This window comes from Rattus rattus, chromosome 2 (assembly GCF_011064425.1).
Source record: "Rattus rattus isolate New Zealand chromosome 2, Rrattus_CSIRO_v1, whole genome shotgun sequence".
Lineage (NCBI taxonomy): Eukaryota > Metazoa > Chordata > Mammalia > Rodentia > Muridae > Rattus > Rattus rattus.
In genome coordinates this window covers 119218914-119242004 of record NC_046155.1, presented here as the reverse complement: position 1 = coordinate 119242004, position 23091 = coordinate 119218914, and the positions used below count along the sequence as shown (strand labels likewise).

The 23091-nt window shown below is 43.5% G+C and overlaps 1 protein-coding gene across 2 annotated transcripts in view; it reads left to right on the top strand.

Annotated features, from left to right (window-relative positions):
- The window catches only part of Znf592 (zinc finger protein 592), a 48583-nt gene that overhangs the window by 8928 nt on the left and 16564 nt on the right, over positions 1 to 23091 (top strand). Inside the window, exons 2-3 of one of the 2 annotated variants that reach the window (XM_032893328.1) lie at positions 6453 to 6558; positions 19992 to 22224. In XM_032893328.1, coding sequence (XP_032749219.1) covers positions 20011 to 22224 — 2214 coding nt within the window. In that variant the 5' untranslated portion in view covers positions 6453 to 6558; positions 19992 to 20010. Of the gene's footprint in view, positions 1 to 6452; positions 6559 to 18456; positions 18803 to 19991; positions 22225 to 23091 lie in introns of those variants that run through there. The other variant, XM_032893329.1, reaches the window with a different exon arrangement.

The following is a 23091-nucleotide window of genomic DNA, read 5'->3' as shown; positions in this document are numbered from 1 at the left end:
TATCTCAAGACCTGTAGAAGCTTTTTTTGCATCTGCACATCATTGCTAGTCTAGGTACAGTCAAGTGTTACCCAGAGCACTGTGTTTCATAGGAATAAAGAAATCATGTGAGATGAACTTTGCTGTTAGGAGCTTTCCCTGCAAGCAATTACAGACAGAACACTTTACTTCTAGACCTGAGGTTTCTTGCATGAGCTTTTCTTTCTGAAGGTGGTGGTTATGTGCCACTCATTTGAGGTGGCTGGTTACCTCTGGCACCAGAATAGAATGACACCATTTGGAAGGACATGGTGGCAGTCGTATAACTTCATTTTCATTACTTGCTCCCCCATCACACCCAATTCTAATTGGTTTTGGTGCTGTGGATTCAATCCGTGGCCTTTTGAACATTAGGATAGCACTCTATCACTGAGCTACATACTCAGTCGCCGTTCTTTGACCCTGTGCTCTCTGACTGGGAGCCCCACTCACAAAATAAAAGCCTACTTCATTGCACTCCAGGATTATATGCCATTACTTTCGCATTTCTAACCTAGAGAGAATTTAAAAATTATTTACACCTCCTGGGAGATGTTATACTCCTAGTAGTTTATCATTAAAGAATAAACTACCCGGGAGTGGGGTAGGGTGGAACTGGAAATCAGATGGTTGTGAGCTGCCATTTGGGGTCTGGAAATTGAACCTGGATCCTCTAGAAGAGCAGTCAGTGTTCTCATCTACTGAGCCATCTTCTGGGCCCTAAAAGAAACTTTTTGATTTTGGTATTGAGATAGGGTAACCTGTAGAGCAGGTCAGCCTTAAACTTTCTATGTAGCTGAGCCTGGCCTTGAATTCCAGATTCTTCTGCTTCTACCTTCATGTGCTAGGACTATAGTTTCCCAAACATGGACAGGAACAGTCTGTTTTGAAGCAAAGTCTGGCACATAGTGGGTACCTAATGTAGAAATAAGGCTACTATACTCAGCTAGAAACTTTCATGGCTATCTTATGTTGTAGTTTTTTGTTTGTTTGCTTGTTTGTTTGCTTGTTTGTTTTGTGAGACAAGGTTTCTCTTTGTAGCCTGGAAGTTTTGGAACTAGCTCTGTAGACCAGGCTGGCCTCAAACTCAGAGATCCACCTGCCTCTGACTCTCAAGTTCTGGGATTAAAGGTGTGAGCCAGTACTGCCTCCCTGTCCCAGGCTTCTAAGCCACCTTTTCTTCTGATACCTGGCCTATCTGATATTATTGGCTGGGTCAAAGGGTAAACTGTATTTGACATTAGATTTGAAGGCTTTGGAATAGAGGTGGAATTTGACTATTTCTCCACCCCCTTTTTAATAACTGTTCAGTTGAAGGATTTGAGAATTATTTAAGGAGAAAACAGATCTCTCATAAAGTATAGACTGTATCATCCCTTGCCCCGAGTCCTAGGGGCTGGAGGGTTGCTCAGTGGTTAGAGTGCATATTGCTCTTGCAAAGGATCAGCACCTGACAAACACTCATACTCCAGCTCCAGACCGCATGATACCTTTCTGGCTTCCTCAGGTTCCTGTACACAAGTGCACCTACCTACACACAGACACCTACACATACACATAATTAAAAATAGCATAAATGTTAAAAGCAGAAGTCTTTGCAGTGGCCTTTCATCATCTACCTCCTGTTCATCCGCTCCCTCTGCTCCTGCTTCAGGACTTTCCTGTTTGCTCGTCTGCCTAAAACTTCTCCTTATCCACACTGCTCTTCCATTTGTTTCAGAACTGAAGATATATTCTCTCCAATTTCTGATTTGGGAGTAGGAATTGCAGTTGAAAAAGGCTTTCTGAATCCCTGTCATGACCCAGTGTCTCTTTCCTTAAGCTTACTGCAGCCTTTTCGCCTTGTCTCCTGGGTGTTCGGTTACCTTGATGAACTACTACAACTGGCAATACCATTGCAGAATGAATGAATGTATGTGCACATGTATGCAGTGTACATATGATGTAGATGGCGTGGGAATAGAGTTGGAAGCTGGAAGATGAAAAGAAGGAAGAAGAGATTCTCTGAGGAGAAGGAGATTGCTCTTGGTAGGAGTAGACGTTGGACATGATTTAGTTTGTTTAGTCTCCAGTCTGATCTCTCACTAGCGATGTAACAGGGAAGGCAGTGGCTAGGTGTCCTGAGGAGGTGAAGCAGCAGCTGCTGCAGTCTCATCAGAGGGCTTGGTCTAGGCCTAGATTCTGAGGCTTCTGGAGAGCCTCGCCTGGGTGAAATCTGAGGTGGTAGGCAGAAAGAAACTGTTTTAGGGTTGCTTTGTTTGAGCTTAGTAATCACGTGATGGTGTAGTTTTGAGGGGAATTAGCCTCAGTCACACAAAGTGATGACACAGGGAAAGACCAGAGGTGGTCAGGAGTGAGACAACAGGTCAGAAGGCAGATTTGGGAGGGGACAAATGGTGTCGCTGAGACTCGATGATGACAGGGGTACATCTGCACCATAGCCACTGACAAAGGCTCGCAGTGCTCCAACCTTGGACATCTTCATGGTGTCAAACAAGCCTCTGAAGCAGTTGAGGTGTGAAGAGGAAGTAGGAAGCCAGAGGCTGCCTTAGGTGGATGGGGGGTGGTGAGTAGGGGTCACCTCCTCGGTGGTCTCTTCTCGGACTGTCACCCCAGAGAAGATCCTGTTTGTTCTTTCTGGTCTGCTGAGAACAGGTCCCTGCCTGGTCGAGCAATCCTTTATCTTATGGCTCTAGATACACTAGGGTTCTATCTGAAATCCATTCGTTCCATTGCTTCCTTTCAACTTCATTTTCTGTCTCTATGGCTCTGTTTCTCAGGACAGATTATCTGACTCACAAGCCCTTTAAAGGGATTAATTTGACTAGAAACACTTATTTCTAAATAGTTTCTGTTTTATTAGGCTTTTTTTTTTTTTTTTTTTTTTTAGATAGAGTCTCTACGTTGCAGCTGCCTTCAAACTTGGAAGGCCCCTGTCTCAGGCTCCTGAGTGCAAGTCATGGTTTGAGGTTGGTGGTTCTGATGTGCAGATTGGCTGTAAACCAGGCACTATTCTAAGCACTGGGAACGTAGCAGAGAACATGATTAAAATCTTCCCTTTATAGATCTTATTTCCTAGGAATTTAGGGACTTATTGTCAATAAACAAGAAAGTACTGAATAGGAGAGGTGGTGAAAAGTACAAAAAGGAAATCAAGTAGGTGTGGTGGGTTGGTGGATTTAAGGAGAGATTTCTGTCTTTGATAATACTGGGTGTTGAACGTGGGGTCTCCCATGTACTAGACAAAGCCTATACTATTGAGCTACATTTCCAGCTCTGAGTTTCTTTCTTTCTTTCTTTTTCTGTTATACATGGATATTTGCCTGTGTATATGTTTATGCACTATATATGACCCTGATGCCTGCAGAGGCCAGAAGATGGGATTGGATCTCCTAGAATCAGAGTTATAGGCAGCTGTGAGCCGCAATGGGTGCTTGAATTTGGATCCTCTGAGAGAGTAGCCAGTGCTCTTAATCACTGAACCGTCGCTCCAGTCCCTCACTTTCCTAGTTTAATTCATTAAGTTTTTTTTTTTTTTTTGAGATAGTTTCTTTGTGTTATCCTGGGACTCTACTCTGTAAGTCAGGCTGGCGTCAAACTCAGAAATTGTCTGCCTCTGCCTCCTGAGTGCTGGAGTCAAAGGTGTGAACCACTGCCCATCAGATTTCTTTTTTTTCTTTTTCTTTTTTTTTCCGGAGCTGGGGACCGAACCCAGGGCCTTGCGCTTGGTGGGCAAGCGCTCTACCACTGAGCTAAATCCCCAACCCCCAGATTTCTTTTTTAAATGTAGAAGTTGGGGCTGGTGAGATGGCTCAGTGGGTAAGAATTGCAGACAAGCCTAATGACCTGAGTTTCATACCTGGGATCATGTGGTAAAGGAAGAGAGCTGACTCCCAGGTATCCTACTCAGACCTCCATTTATATTCTCTCTCTCTCTCTCTCTCTCTCTCTCTCTCTCTCTCTCTCTCTCTCACACACACACACACACACACACACACACACAGTGAGTGAATTTAGATGGTTAGTGGATGAGGAAAGAGATCTGATGGAGAACTTGCTGTGCATATGTCTGAGGAAAGGGTGATCAACATGGAGAGAAAAGCAAATGGAAACACCTTGCAGGTCAGAGTGCTTAAGAAGACAGAAAGGTGAGTGCAGGGGCCCCCTTAGAGACTGAGACACAATTGGTCTGAACTGGAGTCAGGAGTTCATCCAGGATGAGAATTACTGATTAAAGGTTAGATAAGCCCTTTCTTTAGCACTGAATAGAGATCCAGTGGCTAGCGTGAGTACACTGGGTGGAGTGCAGTAGTTAGTGTGAGCAGGTGTTGGAAGGCCCTGTGATGGAAGGCCTTAGGTCAGGGTCTTGCGATCTTGTCAGGGATGCTGGGAACCTTTCAGGTAACAAAAATTCTTTTCAATTTGTCTACCTTTTCCGATCTGATTACCTCACCTCTGGACCTCTATTTCTTTATTTGTAGAGTGGCTTAAATGTAATGAGTTCCTGGAATCTCTGACAGGCTTTTATGTTTCTGATGTTGAAAAAAAAAAAAAACCTCTAATCTAGAAAGATATACTAGAACAATGATTTCTAATCCTGGTCTTACAACACTAAGGTGTGTCATAATTATGACAAGAGCATCAATGTCTCAATACCAAACTGAAGGAAAATTTATGCAATGTTGGGAAGTGGGAAAAATGCCTAGAAGCTTCAGAGCTTTTAGTACAAGGGCACCTTGGTCTTGGAAGCAGGCTGGAGCCTGAGAGCTTTGAGTGCTAGTTGTGGTCCACCTACTGCTAAGTTTCTTGTTGGATGAGGGCAGAGTTATTACATCAAACTCAGAGTCTGCGATTTCAGTGACTTGGGAGAAACAGCCAACCTGGGTCAGTAAGGCCGTGAGTCTGTTAGCCCCTTCTCTGCAGCCAGGTTGTTTATTCACACCAGAGGCGCTCTGGTTAATAGGCCAGAGACCCATGGCTCGAGGCACTAAGGTTCTTCACTTGGAGTGAATAACCAGGTGCATTCAGAACTTATTTGCCACCGGACAATAGACCCAGCACCTACTCTTACCTTTTCAGCTCTCAGCCTCTGGCTTTTGTCCTAATTTTGATGTTACACTTTCTTTTAGTTCATGTTTTGTTTGAGACAGCAAAGGGCAGAAGGAGCATATTTAAAGAAAAAGCCAGGGCTGGAGAGCTGGCTCAGTGGTTAAGAGCACTGGTTGCTCTTCCAGAGATCCTGAGTTCAATTCCCAGAAACCACATGGTGGCTCACAACCATCAGTAATTGGATCCAATGCTCTCTTCTGGTGTGTCTGAAGACAGCTACAGTCTACTCATACATAAATAAAATCTCGAAAAAAAAAAAGAAAGAAAGAAAGAAAGAGAAAAAAAAAGAAAAAGCCAGGCATAGTGGTGCATGCCTTTAGTTCTAGCACTTGAGAGGCAGAGGTAGGAGGATCTCTATGGGTTTGAGGCTAGCCCGGCTACTTAGCAACTTCCGGGTCAGGCCAGGAAGAAAACAAAAAAAGAAATTAAAGAGATGAAACCTTTTCCTTCCTCTTTCGGTTGTGGATTGCCTGATGTTTGTATTCTGATGTTAATTCTGCTTCCTCTAGAGGTGTTCTCCTCCCATCCCCCACCCCAAATGAACATTCGATTGGTCACGTACTCTGGTGATCTCATGTGAACCTTTTCTCCATTTTAACTGATCAAATAAAGGCTGTGATTGAATAGTGGAGGAGAAAAGTGGGATGGGAGGTCTTAGGAAATGGGGGCAGGTGGAGAGAGGAAGGGGGAAAGGGATGGTGGAAGCGGAGGAGGAAGCAAGATGGAATAAAACCATGTGGCCAGAAGAAACTACAAGTAGCAAAGGGTTTCATAGCTGGGGAATAAGTTTGTACAACGCTAGATTTGCCCAGTCTTGACATATAGCTTATAAATAAAATAACTAGATGATGGCATGTTCTTTTCTACAGGCTTATTGGGGTTGGAAATTACTGTTACATTTTTACTCCCTAGACTGACGTGTCTTATTAAAAAGAAAACAAACAAAAAAACCCAACAAGAGCAATGAAACCCTTTAATAAGAAAACATGACTAAATTTGGTAGTGATTCAAGCTCTTAAACCTTTCAGGAAAGGTAGGTAACAGGATATAGGCAAGGACATAGGCAGCTACAGGCAGTTCTTGGTGGCAAGTAAGTTTTATACCAGTTCCCCTAATGATTCTCACCACCGTGCTGGGCTAGGTAGAGGGGAGCATGTCTGGGGCTGGAAGTTAAGCCTTTGGGACCGGCTTTGAACTTAGAGGTTTTTCCTCAGGCTTGTTGGGGGTAGTTGTTACTAGTTACTAGTTTTCTTAAGTTCCTTCCTTCCTTTTAACATTTATCTTTAAACCCATTTACAAAGATTTTGTTTTTCTTCTTTCCATAGGTGGTGACTGGACTCTAGACGATGTGCCTAGGTAGTTTGTCCTTTCTCCGCAGCTATACTTCCCCAGCAACGCTCACCACACCCTTGTTTTGAGAACCTCACTAAGGTATGACGTTTAGGTTGACCTGAGCTGGCCTTGAAGAGCTGAATTTGGCTACAAGAACGCTTTTATTGTTCATTGGTTTTTGTTTGGTGGTAAAATACTACAAAGTCTCCTAGTTTTAAATGTACCGTGGTATTAAGTAACTTGCAGTCATGCAGCCATCACCACCACCACCCAGCTCTGTTCCTTTGGACAACACCTGTCTGTCCCTCCGCTCTGGGCGACCTTCATTCTACTTTCTCTGTATGGATTTGCCTGCCTTAGGGATGTCATGTAAATAGAATCACTCAATATTTGTCTTTGTTTATCGTCCCTAATATCATGTCTTCCAGATTTGTTCATATTGTGTCTGAATCTTCTTGTCTTCCCCCACTCCTGCCCTCCTCCTCTCCTTTCTGTCTCTAAGCTAGGCAAGCATTCTACCACTGAGTTATTAAATCCCTAGTTCTCAGACTGATACCATTCCACTTTTATGTATTTGGCATTTTGTTTATCAGTTCATTCATTGATAGATGTGTGAGTTTGCCCTACCTTTGGATATTGTAAATGTGGGTGCTGTGAAGGAACATGTAAATATTTTGAGGCCTTGGAGGGGGAGAATGAATGTGTTTATTTCGAGGCAGGATCTTGCTGTATAGCCTAAGCTAGCCTTGAACTTGACTTTCCTGCTTTAGCCCCTTGATAGTGATATTAATGGTCTGTGTTCTTATGCTTGGCTCATACGCCTAGAAATGGATTTCTGGGTCATTTGGCATTCTTTTAAAAAAAATTTTGAGGAATTTTCCATAGTGGCAATACCATCCATTCATTCATTTCATTCATTCATTCATTCATTCATTCATTCATTCAGTTTTTCAAGACCCTTTCTCTGCGTAGCCTGGCTGTCCTGGAACTACCTCTATAGACCAGGCTGGACTCAAAATCAGAGAGATCCTGCCTCTGCCTCCTGAGTGCTGGGATCAAAGGCCTGCACCACCACCCAGCAGCAAGCAATGCCATTTTATATTCTTTCTAGCAATGCACGAGGATTCCAGTTTCACACATTCTTACCAAGAGTTGTTATTTTCCCTTTATTATTACTATTACAATCTGTCCTGATGGATATAATTTTCAGGATTATCTGGTTTGACCCATGGAGGCAAAGGACTATTTTCTTGAAACCTATGTGTTGTAGAAAATAATTTGATTAAAAACATCATTCAGTTAATGGCCAATCTTGTTTCATCTGTGCCCTCCTGTGTCATTCTCCTGTTTTTGTAATTCTTGAGGCAAATCCCATGTATCATATCATTATACTTGTAATATAGTGTTTCACTTTATGTGTTTAAAAAAATAAGTAAGATAAGGGCTTTCCCCCTCTTTTTGATATAGGCTTTTACTGTTTTACTAAGGCTAGCTGCAAGCTCCTGGGTTCAAGTAATCTTCTTGCCTCAGTTTCCTTAGTAGCAGGGGCCACAGGGTTCATGTCTAGGCAGCCAGCCATCATAAGAACCCTGACTGTTCCATTTTGTCTGATGTTAGAAAGGTACATAGTGATATACTATTGGATATATTTCCTGGTATTTCCTTAGAGCAGTGGTTCTCAACCTTCCTAATGCTGTGGTCGTTAAATACAGTTCCTCATGTTGTTGTGACCTCAACCATAAAATTATTTTCATTGCTACTCCATAACTAATTTTGCTATTGTTATGAATCATAATGTAAATATCTGATATGTAGGATTTCTGATATGTGACACGTGTGAAAGGGTTGTTCAACTCCCAAAGGGATTGGGACCCACAGGTCAAAAACCACTGTCTTAGAGCAACAGGCACATTACAGGGGCACACTGGTGAATACAGCTGGATGTTGGTGAGAGGCTCCCTTAGCTGGGGCCAATTTGCTACAGATTAAGGCTAGAGCAGAGGCTGACTGCCCTTAGAGCTGAACAGTAAAAAGAAGAGACCATCTAGGTCTCTAGAGAGAAGAGAGGTGATTGAAAGAGGGAGGGAGGGAGGGAGGGAGGGAGGGAGGAATATGATTGATAGCACATGGAGTAGGGAATAGGGAAGGATAGGAAAGGGAAGGGTACGTTGAGTGCCTAACTTTCTGGTCTGAATGGAAGTGATATGCATTCAGTAGAGACACAACTTGTAATTTGGATTCTCATTGTCCTCTGGCTGTTTGCTGGGCAGTGGCAGTGTGCCACAGTTTCTGGTAGCTAGCCATGAGATCACATAGATTAACTACCCATATGGTACAATGTATTGTGTGGTCAATCCATGCTGCTTGGCGGGGCTGTTTTCCATCTTGTTTTCTGTTGCTGTAAGAGAAATACCATGGACCGAATCGTGTAGGCAATAATTTATTTGGCTCATGTTCTTGGGGCTGGGAATTCCAAAGTCAAAGAGCCACATCCCATCTCTTTTGGGAGCCTCTGTGCTGTATGATATGAACTAGAAAGCATGTATGTGAGACAAAGAACTCTGACTGAACCCCATTTTTACTAAGAACCATTCCTGCCTCCATTTTTCCATTCATGAGAGCAGAACCCTTAAGGCCTAGTCTCCTCTCAAGAGACCCACCCTAGACTTCATATATTCCTAGCCCTTAGAGGGTAGAAGCAAGAGTTAGGAGGAGTTCAAGGTCATTTTTGGCTATGTGAGATCTTCTATCATTTTCTGAACCCCAAAGGAAGAAAAGTCAAGTCCTACCTGCTTAATACTGTCATCATGGTCATTAAATTTAAATATGAGTTGTAAAGGGGGCTGGAGAGATGGCTCAGTGGTTAAGAGCACTGACTGCTCTTCCAGAGGTCCTGAGTTCAATTCCCAGCAACCACATGGTGGCTCACAACCATCTGTAATGGGATCTGGTGCCCTCTTCTGGTGTCTGAAGACAGCAACAATGTAATTAAATATAATAAATAAATAAATCTTAAAAAAAAAAAAAAAAAAAGAGTTGTAAAGGATACATTCAAACCAGATAAGTAGGCTAGGTATCATATATTTTGTTTGTTTTTGAGACACGGTCTCACACAGTCCAAGCTGGGCTTAAAGTAAATACTGCTTCCATCCCACAAGGAGTTAGAGGCATGTATCTCCACATCAGGCTTACATTAAAAACAAAGCAAGGGGCTGGAGAGATGGCTCAGTGGTTAAGAGCACCGCTCACAACCATTTGTAATGGGATCTGATGCCCTCTTCTGGTGTGTTTGAAGACACTGACAGTGTATAAATGACCGAGATGATTGGTCATTTATAAAATTTAAAAAAATTTAATATTATTTAATTTGTGTGCTTGTACTTCTCATAGTGTGTATATGAAGACGATGAGGACAATTTTGGAGGAGTTGGTTCTTTTAACCATGTGGGTTCAGAGGAGCAAAGTCAGGTTGTTAGGCTTGGCAGTCTTCACCCAAGAGACTGTCTTACCAACCCTAGGGTTACATTTTTTATTTATATTTCCAACTTAAAATAAATGGGTTTCCTGGAGTTGGGGATTTAGCTCAGTGGTAGAGCGCTTGCCTAGCAAGCCCAAGGCCCTGGGTTCGGTCCCCAGCTCCGAAAAAAAAGAAAAAAGAAAAAATAAATAAATGGGTTTCCTGTGGCATTGTAAGCTAGGACCATCTCTGTGTGTGTCGGGGCAACTGAGAGAAGCCCCTACTTTCACTGGTGCCAGCCACAGAGATCTCAAAGCTAGCAGTGTGTCTTTGTGTTCCCGTAACATTTCAGCTTTCAAATCTTTGCAATTCTTGTTTGCTTATGGTCGATAAGGGACAGCTTCTGAACCACCAGTGACACTAGAGATACGGGATTCAGTGGTCCTGTAGAATGGCTACTTTCTCCTCCCAGGAATGGCGATTTTGTTTCTAGCAAGTTTGAGGTTCTTTGTTTCCTGCTTAATTTTGAGGAGTTTTTACAACCAAGGCACGATGCTTTATAAAGTTCAGTGGGAGGGATTCCTTTAGGCAGTGTGTGAGCAAAGAGTACTGTCTCCTTTCTCTCAAGTGTCTGGATTCTGTTCTCACAAGTGGAGGCCCAGGTATTACTGAGCACTGCAAGTAAGGCAAGGTAGAGTAAGTGCAGATTACAACGTATCAGATCTTATCTGCACCCCAGCTCTATGACTTTGTTGCCTGCCTCCTTTCTGCTTCTCAGTCTCCTTTATAGTCTGGATAATTCTTATTCCCTCCACCTCTATTTTGTTTTCTTTTAAATTTTGATTATTATTCTATTATATGCATGGGTGTTTTGTCTGTGTGTATATCTCTATACCATATGTGGTATCCTCTGACTCCAGAAGAAAGTGTTCTATCCTTTGGAACTAGAGTTATGGGCAGTTGTGAGCCTGGGTCAAATAGAAATCAAACCTGGGTCCTCTGAAAGCCAGTGCTTTTACACTGAGCACTCTCTTCAGTCCCTTCTCCATTTTCTTGTAACACACCAACGTTATTGTGGTAAGGCTCACACAGCATGCAGCACCTTTACAATACATAATTTAATGGGGCTTAGTCTTTTCATAGATCTGTATCCTGTTATGATTCAGGATCAACCTGCATCTTCCTCTTGGGTCCTAGCTCCTAGTCTTAGAGCTAGTCTTTCATCTCCATTGGCTTCTCACTGTTCTCACCCTCAGATGTCTGGGATGATCCTGGGACTAGACCAGGAGGTATTTTTCACTGATGAAATACTTAGACTTAATCAGTTTCTGTAGGGATCCACGATTCACAAAGGCTACTCCAGGTTGATCCTTTCCTTATGAGTCTTTCTTTATGAGAGTTTCAGAAGCTAGGGTAGAGAAGTGGTAAAGCATATTTTCAGTATGCATAGTACCCTGCCTTTAGTCTCCAGCCCCCACCTCTAGTCTTAGAAACCACACACAAACATGTTGCATATTTGTCAAATACTAAGCTTGAGAGTTTCTGACTATCCCTGAATAATTCAACTCTGGACAAATGATCTAGTGACATTCTAATGGTGGGTCACCTTCTAGTAAACACAGTAGGGTTTTTAAACAAATAAGGAAATAGATATATGTTCCATATGTTCAGTGGTCATAAGTGCTATGGAAAACAGCAGAATAAAGGGCTGGAGATTAGGGATGAGGAGATCATGAAGAGCATATACATAGATCAACAATTGGTAGGATACGAGGAAGCCCACAGAGACCCATAACAAGAATCTTTCTTTTCTTCTCTTCATTGTCTTTTCATCTTGAATCTCTGTGTAGCCCAGGCTGGCTTCCAACTCAGCCTCCTGAATTATGGAATTATTGGTATGCATCAGGTGGGCAAAGTCTTATAGATTAGAGAAAGTAGGAAGTGTACAAGTTCTGAGGCAGGAGCATGACCAGAATGCTGGAAGAATGGTAAGGAGATCTGTAGGTGCTATGGCAGACTTGGTATGAGAGAATCTTATGGGGAAGACGTGCCAGTGAGGTCCAGCAGGCTGTGTGGGCTTCAAGAAGACTGGATCAACTCAGAATGAGACAAGATGCTGTTGGAGCAGGTTGAGAGAAGGCCATCATCTGACTTATATTTTCACAGCAGCATTTGGCTGTTCTGTTGACCATGGCTGTTACAGACCAGGCAGAATCCAGGGAAAGTGATGCTGTTTGTTGCTGAAGTTTGGTGCATGGTATTTGCTTGTGGGTTAGGTGGGAGGTAAGAAGGAAAAAAATTGGCTTCAGCACCTGGAAGGTTGGCAGTATCATTTTCTGAGTAAGGATGCGTGTAAGAGGAAATCAAAAGTTGCTATTAGGTCTATTAGATGTGAGGTCTCTGTCAGACATCCAAGTATAGGGCCAAATCTAAAAGTGCCAATTAATAATTTAATGAGTTCCTACCAAGGGCTTGTGAAGGCAGGAAATCAAACATGTTACTGAAAACAAGAGTGATAAAGGTAGAGAATATGCCATGAGAGGCAGTAAGGAAGGCACAGGGAGCTAGGGTGACGTGTGTAAGAACTCTGTGCCCTTAGTGCTGGTATGAGCTCTAGAGTAGAGTCCTGGCCTTCAGCTTTATGTCCCCATAAATATAAATAAGCCTTTGTAACCTGTGGATAAACTCCCCTCTCTGAGTCTTAGTTTTTTAAACATTAAGTGTTGGACTAGGACAATGTTCTAGAAACTAGGAAGCTTTGAGTCAGAATTGCTGTGCCTGGAGCCTGAGCATCTGTTTCCGTCGTTTGCATGTTGTTAATATTGCTGCTACTATTATTATTTTACATGCATTACATTTTATTTGTGTGTATGTGCACACATGCCATGGTACTTGTACGGAAGGCATAGATCAACTTGTAGGAGTTGCTTCTCACCTCCTACCATGTGGGAGGTTCTGGAGCTTGAACTCTGGGCCTTGAGCTTGGCGGTTGGTGCCTTTGCCTGCTCAGCTATTTTGCTGGCCCCTGTTAATTTTATGCTTTACAGGCAGAGCAGCAGCAGTCTACAGTGGCTATTGGAGGTCCTCTTCAATGTTCACATCCTATGTAATGCCCATGCCTGTCTGTGTCTATAGAAACAGCTGTTTCTTATCTACTAATCTAAGGCTGAGACTTCTTGTTTTTTTTTGTTTTATTTTGTTTAAGTTGGTTGAGCAACAGATGTCTCATGAATGAAACTCCCATCATTCAGAACATCTGTGATTTTGGGTTACTTGACCTGTAAGCAAGTCTAGATTCTGTCTAGGAGACTTGCAACATGTATATGGAAGGGTCTGTTTATCTACCTTAGGAGTCAATACTTAAATAGAAAGTTATTAGATGCACAAAAGAGCTGGGCAAATTTAGGCGGATCAGGTAGGTTAACCTTGAACTCAGAGATCCACCTGCCTTTGCCTCCTGAGTGCTGGGATTGAGTCATGCTCCACCACAGCCTGGTTTAAATTTGTTCTATTTATTTACTTTGTGAATGTATGCTTAGGCACTTAGTGTGTATGTAGAGGTCAGATGACAACTTGTAGGTATTGATTCTGTGGGTCCTCGAAATAAAATCAAGGTTGTCAGGCATGACAGCAAGTGTCCTAACCTGCTGAGTCATTTTACCTGAAATTGTTGTTGAAACTATTTAATCTCAAATGAGGGTTTCTATCCTATGTTTGATCATTCAGTTACCAGGCAAAAAACACACAACTTTCATTCTTTATAATAAATCTTAATCAGCATAGAGCTGGGCAGACATCTACTCTCTATACCATTATAATCTATTTCCCCATCAATAACCCTGAATTATGACTTGCTATGTTCTATCTGGACTGCTCTTCATTCCAGTTGGCTAGCTCTCCTAGTCATGTATTCATTCATAGCTTACTCCTTGGCAGCTTCCTCCTCTCTCCTGGTTTTTTTTTTTTTTTGCCTTCTTGGTCTTCTCAGACCCCAAGCCTGGGAACCCACGAACCCCACCTATCTCTCTTCTGCCCAGCTATTAGCTGTAGGCATCTTAATTCACCAATCAGGGTTACTTGGGGCAGAAGGTTACATAGCTTCACTCGAGTGTGTCACTTGGGTACGTGCAGACTCTCTCATCCCTGTGTGCAACCGGGCACTGGGGGCCAGTATTTAGCATTACAATACAAGCAAAAGACCAAGCCTCTATAAGATTGGGTTTTTTTGTTTGTTTGTTTGTTTTTAATTTGAACATTTTGGTGCAAAGGGAAGAAAAAAATTACATGCATTCAGTGTCAAGTCTATTCTTAACTATTTAGAGCCTTTCTTTTTCTTTTTCTTTTCCCTTCTGGATTTTAATGTTTGTTTACACACACACACACAACCACACACATGGCTTTTTGTGTATGTATTGCTTGGGATTGAATCCATTATCCATGCTAGGCATGTCCTCTTCTGTTCAGGTACTTAACCCTGTATATGTTTTACTTATATAGAACTCAAATGTATTTTCTGACTATTGAGTCATCTTGTAGTTGTCTACATGTTTTATTTTAAAAGCAAAATGCTAGGGGTTGAGGATTTAGCTCAGTGGTAGAGCGCTTGCCTAGCAAGCGCAAGGCCCTGGGTTCGGTCCTCAGCTCAAAACAAAAAAACAAAAAACAAAAACAAAAACAAATAAAAGCAAAATGCTGTTCTTTTCTGTTATTTGGATGAACAGACTTCCATTTTAGTTATATAGTCTTCTTTCCCCCAAATCTTTATTTCTCTAAATTGAAATTGTTCTAATCTCTGGCTTCCATTCTCTGTCTGTTTTGTGTGTGCACATGGGCATGTTTGGCTACAAGTGCCTTTGCCCGCTGAATCATTTTGGTGGCCCTTCACGTGTGTTTTGTAACTCTAGGCTCATTTCTCAGGACCTTTTCCTTCACTGGCTTGCCTCCCGCCCACCTTCCCTTCCGTGTGTGTTGTAGTACTGGAGATTGAATTAGAGCTTTGCACATGCTAGGCAAATATTTTACCACTGAATACCACCCTAAGCCCCTTTTCTGCTTTTTATTTTGAGATAAAGCCTTACTAAGTTGTCTGCAAGGGAACTTGCAATGAAAAAGCGATGCTGTGTTTTATAGTTCTCTTTTTTCTTTTTTTTATTTTTATTTATTTTTTTTTTTTCGGAGCTGGGGACTGAACCCAGGGCCTTGCGCTTGCTAGGCAAGCTCTCTACCACTGAGCTAAATCCCCAACTCCGATGCTGTGTTTTAAGGGGCTATTCTAAACTGATATACAGTTGTCTTAATTAGGGTTTCTATTTCTGTGGTAAACACCATGACCAAAAGCAACTTGAGGAAGAAAGGGTTTATTTCCCCATATAGCTTATAAGTCTATTACAGAAGGAAGTCAGGGCAAGAGCTAATGCAGGGTTGCTGTTACTGCCTTCTCATGGCTTGCTCAGCCTGCTTTCTTATGGCACCCAGGACATCAGCCCAGGGATGACACTATCCACAGTGAGCCGGGCCCTCCTACATCAATCATCAGTCAAGAAAATGCACCACAGGCTGGCCCATACACCAATCTAGTGGGGGCATTTTCTCAATTGAGGTGCCCTCTTCTATAATATTCTAGCTTGTGCCAAGTTGACATAAAACGAGTCAGTACGTGAGACCTCTTTATTTATGAACAGCTTTGTTCAAACTCATTATTCTAAATATTCTAAATGTATAATGTTAGACCATGGTTCAAAAAAAATCAGCGTTTTGGGTTTTGTCTTTTTTTTTTTTTTTTTTTAATTATTGTTGTTTTTTCTAGGTTTATACTTTCTGAGATTTCAGTCCATGATCAGTTTGTCTTGTTGCTTTGGGCCTGAGACAGCCTGTGGTAGAGACTCATGGCCTCTGTGAAACAAAAAGAAGGGGCTGGGAATGCAATATCCCCTTCAAAAGCATGCTTCTAGTTGACTTCCTTCTCCTCAGCTGCATCATCTTTCAGTACAGTCATGGCTGGCAGCCAAGCCTTTAAACAGCAATCTTTGGGAGACATTTAAGATCCAAACTATAGCAGATAATCCCATGAGTTGAGATCCATTGCTCTAGGGAATTATGAAAGCATTAAACTAGAATTGTCATTTTTTTTTTTTTTTTTTTTTGGTAGTTGCCTAGAAAAACAACAGTCACACCCATGTGGACAAATGACACATGGTGCACATTCCCTCGGATTCTGTGGTGCTCAGTTGCTGTGTTTAGGTAGGATTTTGCTCATGGCTAATTTTGCTATAGTCATAAAATTATATATTATTTTTACCTCTCAAAGAATTCTAATTGGTCAGTTAGACTTGGTGAGACCCCATTCAAAATTAAGATGTTTCTTATTCCTTACTGAAGTATTTGGTAAAATTTCCTAAAAAAACAAGCAGATCCTAGAGGAAGTTTTAATTGTAGCTTATGCATTGTTAAATAGCTCTTCTAACAGGTCATAGGTCATATAAATTATTACTTACATGATTTTTACCACTTATTTTTACTATAACTCTATAACACTTGGGAGTATCACTTTTTTATTTCAAGATGAGACATGGTTTCTCTTGGCCATCCCAGAACTCACTTTGTAGACCATGCTGTCTTTGACTCAAGACAATACCAGTGCCCTGCTAAGAAAAAAAAAATGTAAAGCAAATTCTTATAGAGCTCTCAGGCTGACCTCAGATATAACTGAGACTGGCCTTGAACTCCTGACTCTCCAGCCTCCACTTCCCAAAGTGCTACGGTTGCAGGTATTTGCCACCATACCTATCTTTGTTTTCTTCTTTTTTAAGACAGTCTTGCTATGTAGCTCAGCCTTCTCTCCATCCTCCTGCCTCAGCCTTTCCAAGAGGTGAGACTATAGGTGTGCACCAGCACTCCTGCACTAGCTGACTCTCTAGCAAATATTTTATGTCTGATCATTTTGTGCAAACCTGTGATGAGTTTCTGTGGGGAAACTAAAGTAGAAACTTAAGGGTTCTTTGGAAAGTCACTTGTGTTGGATGGTGTTTTGCTCGGGCAAACAAGTGAAGGAACATTTAGCTAGAGTGGACACAGATGAAAGGCTAATTAAGGCAGACTCGTGAAAGAACGTTTCACTAAAACACAGGTAAAAGGATGTTCTACTAAAACAAGCACGTAAAAGGACACGTGATGAAAGGTTCTTCACTAACAACACACATTGTAAAAACCCATCAACAAACTTCTAATGGTGTGCTACAGTTTCTCACTGCTTCCTCAGACGCCTGCTGATTGGCAGAGTCAAGTCAGCTGAGACAAGTTACATGTTGAGACAAGCCCCATAGAGGACATGTGATGTTTGGAGGGAACATAAAAGGGACAGACAGTGATGAGGGCTGAGCTTGGCTTACTTACATAGCTGAACGCTTATTGCTCTCACATCTTCACTGATCTTTGCCCCCTAAGCAAAGGGAGGCACAGCCGAGAACTTTTTCCTCCCGGCATTCTTACTGGCACTGGTCCCTCCTGCCGACTCAAGCCCAGGCTGAGGCCTGGCTATTTCTGCTAGGTTGTGCCACCCCTGATGCTAACCCCACTCTACCAATCTGGACTGCTAACATTTCCGTTAGTGTTTATGAGGGGATCGTGCTGCTGCTGCTATCCTGTGAACTAAACTGCCTATTTTCAGATAACACATATTGGAGTTGCTCCAAAGAACCATTTCTAAACAGGTCCACACCCTATATCCTGTCTTTTCCACTACCTCTGGTGGGTGTTGGGCTAAAAGAGAAGTTAAAGTATTTTAAAAAATCATTAAAAATAGCCATTAAAGAATTAAAGTTACAGAGAATATTACTTGTTCTGATGTAATATCTCTTCATCAAACCCCTGTCCTTTTCTGGAGGACACTGGGCTCCAGCAAATGTTTTAATATCAACCACTGTTTGCCCTCTCCCACATGCACTGCAGAAGGACCAATCTGTCCTACCTTTCTTCAGCTTTCTCCCCTCAGGCATTGGAAGGCAGAAGAAAGGGAGGGAGGGAGCATCTGAAGCAAGGGTCCCGAAGGCCTTTCTTCATAGTTATGCTGCCCAGCAGGCACATCAGTTTGCTTGGCATTGGGATGCTGGTATCGGCCTGTTGTTTATGGACTCCAGCACCTAGTCCAGGAGATAAATATCTGTTCAGTTTAAAACTAATCTCACTCTAGTGAGGCAGTCTGCTGACCCTGTTTAATAATTGCTATATTACTTATCCATAACTGGATATCTTCCCAAAGGGAGGGATATGCTTTTCTCGTTTCCATGAGAACTCTAGGCAGGGAGATGCACTCTGTGGTGGTTTGGAGCGTGAGTAGTTGTGATGAGAAAGCAAACCTGCAGACCTGTAGGAGATACACTTTCATCATGCCGCCTGCCTCCCCTGTGCTTCTAATCCTTCTCTTCTTTTTCTCCCTTTTAAGTTTTAGAGAAGCAATTTATTAGTGCAACATATGTGCATAATAACTAAAATAACTTGCTAGTAATTTCATTACTCTAAAGTTTTCTCTTTTCAATCATAACTCCAACAGATACTTAATGTTATATATATTGTTATCATGTGATGCATGTATTAGTCTTTTTTAAGTTACAAATAATTTTCTTTGTTGCTGTGTAGATTATCGACCATGTTGTTGTTGATTAAGCAATAGTCAAATATTTAACCATTCTCCCTAGGCCTTGAATCTTCTATGTGAGAAAGGATGACCTTGAACTTCTGATCCTCCTCTGAAGTGCTAGGATTATCAGTATTCCCCACACATCTGCTTCACATGGCCCTCCCACTGTATGTGGTCCTGGAATCAGACTGACAAAGTCCTTCTGTGGATTCTAGCACCCAGGTGGAAGCATCTATCCCCTCAGCCTTGAGGTTAATTCTCTAAGACTATAGATGATAGATCTTTATCTCGTGATATTTTCTATTTTTATTTCATTGTCGTTAAAATGAAAGGCTGTAGCGATGGCTCAACAGTTAATGGCAGTTGTCCTTGCAAAGGATCCCAGTTGATTCCTAGCATCCACATAGTGGCTCACAACCTTCCATAATGGGATCTTATGTCCCCTTCTTACTTACAGAAGCACTAGGCTCAACATGGTGTGCAGCTGTACATGGGAGCAAAGCATTCATATACATAAACTTGTTTTTTGTTTTTTTTGGGTTTTTTTTATTCTTTTTTTCGGAGCTGGGGACCGAACCCAGGATCTTGCGCCTGCTAGGCAAGTGCTCTACCACTGAGCTAAATCCCCAACCCCCATAAACTTGTTTTAATAGAAGCGGCACCAGCAGCAGCTGGGTGTGCTGGCCCACACTTTTGATTCCAGCTTTTGGGAGACAGAGGCAGGTGAATCTTTGTGAACTCAAGACCAGCCTAGTTTACATATTGAGTTCCACAACAGCCAGTGCTATAGAGAGAGACTCTGTCTCAAAAATCAGAAGAAAAAGACAGGAGGAGGAAGAGTAGGCAGAAAGCATGGAGAGAGGAAGAAGAGAGAGAATGTATATGAATATGAGAATCTGTATATATATATATTATATATATACATATATATATATATATTCAGTAAAGATTCTCAGAGACTCTTGGCAGCAGTTGCAGAGAGCTCTGGGCACCATTTGTTCCTGATATTTGTGTGTGTGTGTGTGTGTGTGTGTGTGTGTGTGTGTGTGTGTGTGTGTGTGTCTGTGAAATATGTGAGCCACCTAGAAGGAGAACATGCTAGTAAGATACAGGTAGTGAGGGCAGTTGTGATGGGGAGACCTGGGGGATGGCCTATTGGATAGAAGGGCATCCTATCCTCTTGTTTGGTCGTGGGGCCACCCAGAAATGAGGACCTTCCAGGCAAGCTTGTCACTCTCTTTAGCCTTTTCTACTCTTCAGCAGGCAGGAAACCTTAGGGTGAGACTCAGGTATGAGGCTTCTTATCATAGAAGGTGGGGTTTTGCAGGGCTGAGCCAGCTGCAGGCATGCATTAGTAGGATGAGTGTTCAACACAGATGATGTAAGACAATGCAAAGAGGCCCTGGTGGTCATTGATTCTGTTCTTTGTTTTTCTTATAGCACTTGCCAGCATCCAGCCATGGGGGATATGAAAACCCCAGATTTTGATGATCTTCTGGCTGCCTTTGACATCCCAGATCCCACAAGTCTTGATGCAAAGGAGGCCATCCAGACTCCTAGTGAGGAGAATGAGAGTCCCCTGAAGTCTTCAGGCATGTGCATGGATGAGAATGTGTCCTTGTCTCACTCAGGATCAGTCCCAGATGTGCCGGCTGTGAGTGTCATTGTCAAGAACACCAGCCGCCAAGAGTCATTTGAAGCAGAGAAAGACCACATTACTCCCAGTCTCCTACATAATGGATTCCGGGGTTCAGACCTGCCCCCAGACTCCCACCATTGTGCAAAGTTTGATTCTACTTTTATAAATGGAGACAGTGCTAGGAGTTTCACGAGTAAGCTAGAGCCTTCCAAGTCGGAGCCATTACCCACCTTCAACCAGTTCAGCCCAATCTCTAGCCCAGAACCTGAGGATCCTGTCAAAGATAATGGGTTTGGGATAAAGTCCAAGCACTCTGACAGTTATTTCCCACCTCCTCCTGGGACTGTGGGAGGCCCAGTCCTGGAAGCTCTGGCAAAGTTCCCAGTCCCAGAGCTACACATGTTTGATCACTTTTGTAAGAAAGAACCCAAACCAGAACCCTTGCCTTTAGAGAGCCAGCAGGAGCATGAACAGGGTGGGCAGAAGGTGGTGGAGCCTCACAAAGATCTGGATTCCAGTCGGTTCTTTGGGGAAGCTTTAGAGTTCAATAGTCACCCTAGCAACAGTATTGGAGAGCCCAAGAAGCTTGTTCCAGAGCTCAGTGCTTGCTCCTCTGTCCCCCCTAGGCAGCGTCTGAAACCAGCTCATTCCAAGCTATCCTCTTGTGTTGCAGCCTTGGTGGCCTTACAGGCCAAAAGGGTGGCCAATGTCACCAAGGAGGATCAGCCTGGTCACATAAAGGATTCCTCAGGGCCCACTAAAGAGGGTTCTAAAGGCAGCCCCAAAATGCCCAAGTCACCAAAGAGTCCCCGGAGCCCTCTAGAGGCCACTAGAAAAAATATCAAGCCATCAGATAGCCCTCGGAGCATCTGCAGTGACAGCAGCAGCAAAGGGTCCCCTTCTGTGGCTGCCAGCTCCCCACCAGCAATTCCCAAAGTCAGAATCAAAACAATTAAGACTTCATCAGGGGAAATCAAACGGACTGTTACAAGGGTCCTGCCAGACCCTGATGACCCAAGTGAGTCACCTGCAGGGGGCACAAGTTCTGAGGTTCCAAGTGAGGTGCCAGGGGATGAAGGTTCAGCCATGCCTGTGGAAGAGCACTTTTCTGAGGCAGGCATAGATTCAGGGAGTCCCCAGGGTGACAGAAAAGGGGGTGAGAATATGATCAACAAGACCAGTGACTCTTTGTCTCCCTGCCGCACCTCTGGGCCCCGGGTCCCAAAAGGATCTGCCCTGAACTCGCAGGCAAGCAAGAAGCAACAGAGCACAGCACTTCAGGCATCAACTCCGGCCCCTGCCAGTCTCTTGCCGAAAGCTGTGCACTTGGCCAACTTGAACCTGGTCCCCCACAGTGTTGCTGCTTCTGTGACTGCCAAATCCTCAGCACAGAGACGGAGCCAGCCTCAGGTCACGCAAATGACAGTGCCCCTGGTCCACCAGGTGAAAAAGGCCGCCCCTCTAATTGTGGAGGTCTTCAACAAGGTCCTTCACAGCTCTAACCCTGTGCCCCTCTATGCGCCAAATCTCAGCCCACCCGCAGACAGCAGAATCCACGTGCCGGCCAGTGGGTACTGCTGCCTGGAGTGCGGAGACGCGTTTGCCTTAGAGAAGAGCCTGGGCCAGCACTACAGCCGGCGGAGTGTCCACATCGAGGTGCTGTGCACACTGTGCTCCAAGACACTGCTCTTCTTCAACAAGTGCAGCCTGCTTCGGCATGCCCGTGACCACAAGAGCAAGGGACTCGTCATGCAGTGTTCTCAGCTGCTTGTGAAGCCCATCTCTGCGGACCAGATGTTTGTGGCGGCTCCTGTGAACTCCACTGCACCAGCAACCCCAGCTGCTTCTTCCTCCCCCAAACCCAGCCCCACTTTGGACAATGCCAGCCCTGTAATTCCAGCCTTGCCACTTTACCCAGACCCAGTGAGGCTCATCCGGTATGGAACCAAATGTCCTGAATGTCACAAGCAGATGAGAGATTATATGGTCCTGGCTACACATTTCCAGAGGACAACAGAGGAAACCGAGGGGCTAGTAAGTAGATCATCACACTGTTAGGTGTTGCGCCTCGGGCTCATCTGGGGACTGGTCCCATGATGGGGACGGGAGAGAACCCATTGGTATGGGAGTAGAGGTAGACTCATAGTCTTAGAGGAGGATATCTGGCTTAATGGTTAGCATCCTACCTGAATACAGAGTGCTTGGTTTCTTATTTGGGAAGATAATCCTACCCATACCCGTGGGGAAAGCCTGAAGACCCAACAAGTGTAGCTGGGGGACCGTGGTACTTGCTGTAATTGTAGTCCTTAGAAGGCTAAAGCAGAAGGATCGTGAATTTGACTCTCAACAGACAAACAGTTTCTGTCTCTCTAGGCATGCTCCATGTTCCACTTGTACTCAGACTGGCAGTTAGTTTGGTCCAAGTTCAGGCCTGTTAGGGCTTAGGTGGGTGGTCTTTTTCAGGCCTCTCGAAGATGGTAACATGGTTTTGGCAAGTGCCCAGAGAACCTGGGGATGGGGTAGATGAATTCCTACGTTTGTCCCTTAGTCTGTTTTCTGAGAGCATTCTACTCCTCAGTAGACAGAACTGTTGAGCAAAACCTCTCTGGAGATAAGGCCAGAGGCAAAGCTGAGGAGGAAAGGAGAGTGGGTAGGCATGTAGGCCCCATGGAGAGGTTCCGAGGTCTCTCTCCTTCATCCATGTTGTCCCAACTCTAGACGAGGAGTGAGTTACTTTATTCTTACTCTTTCTGTGTACTCTGCTTCCTGGTTATATTGGTGAGATACGTGGTTTGTTTTAAAGGGACTTGGTGCTTACCTTTACTGCCCTATTGGTATTGCTAGCAGATTCTCTAAGAAGGCAGCCTCGAGCTGTGTTAGTACAGTTGTGGTTGAAATATT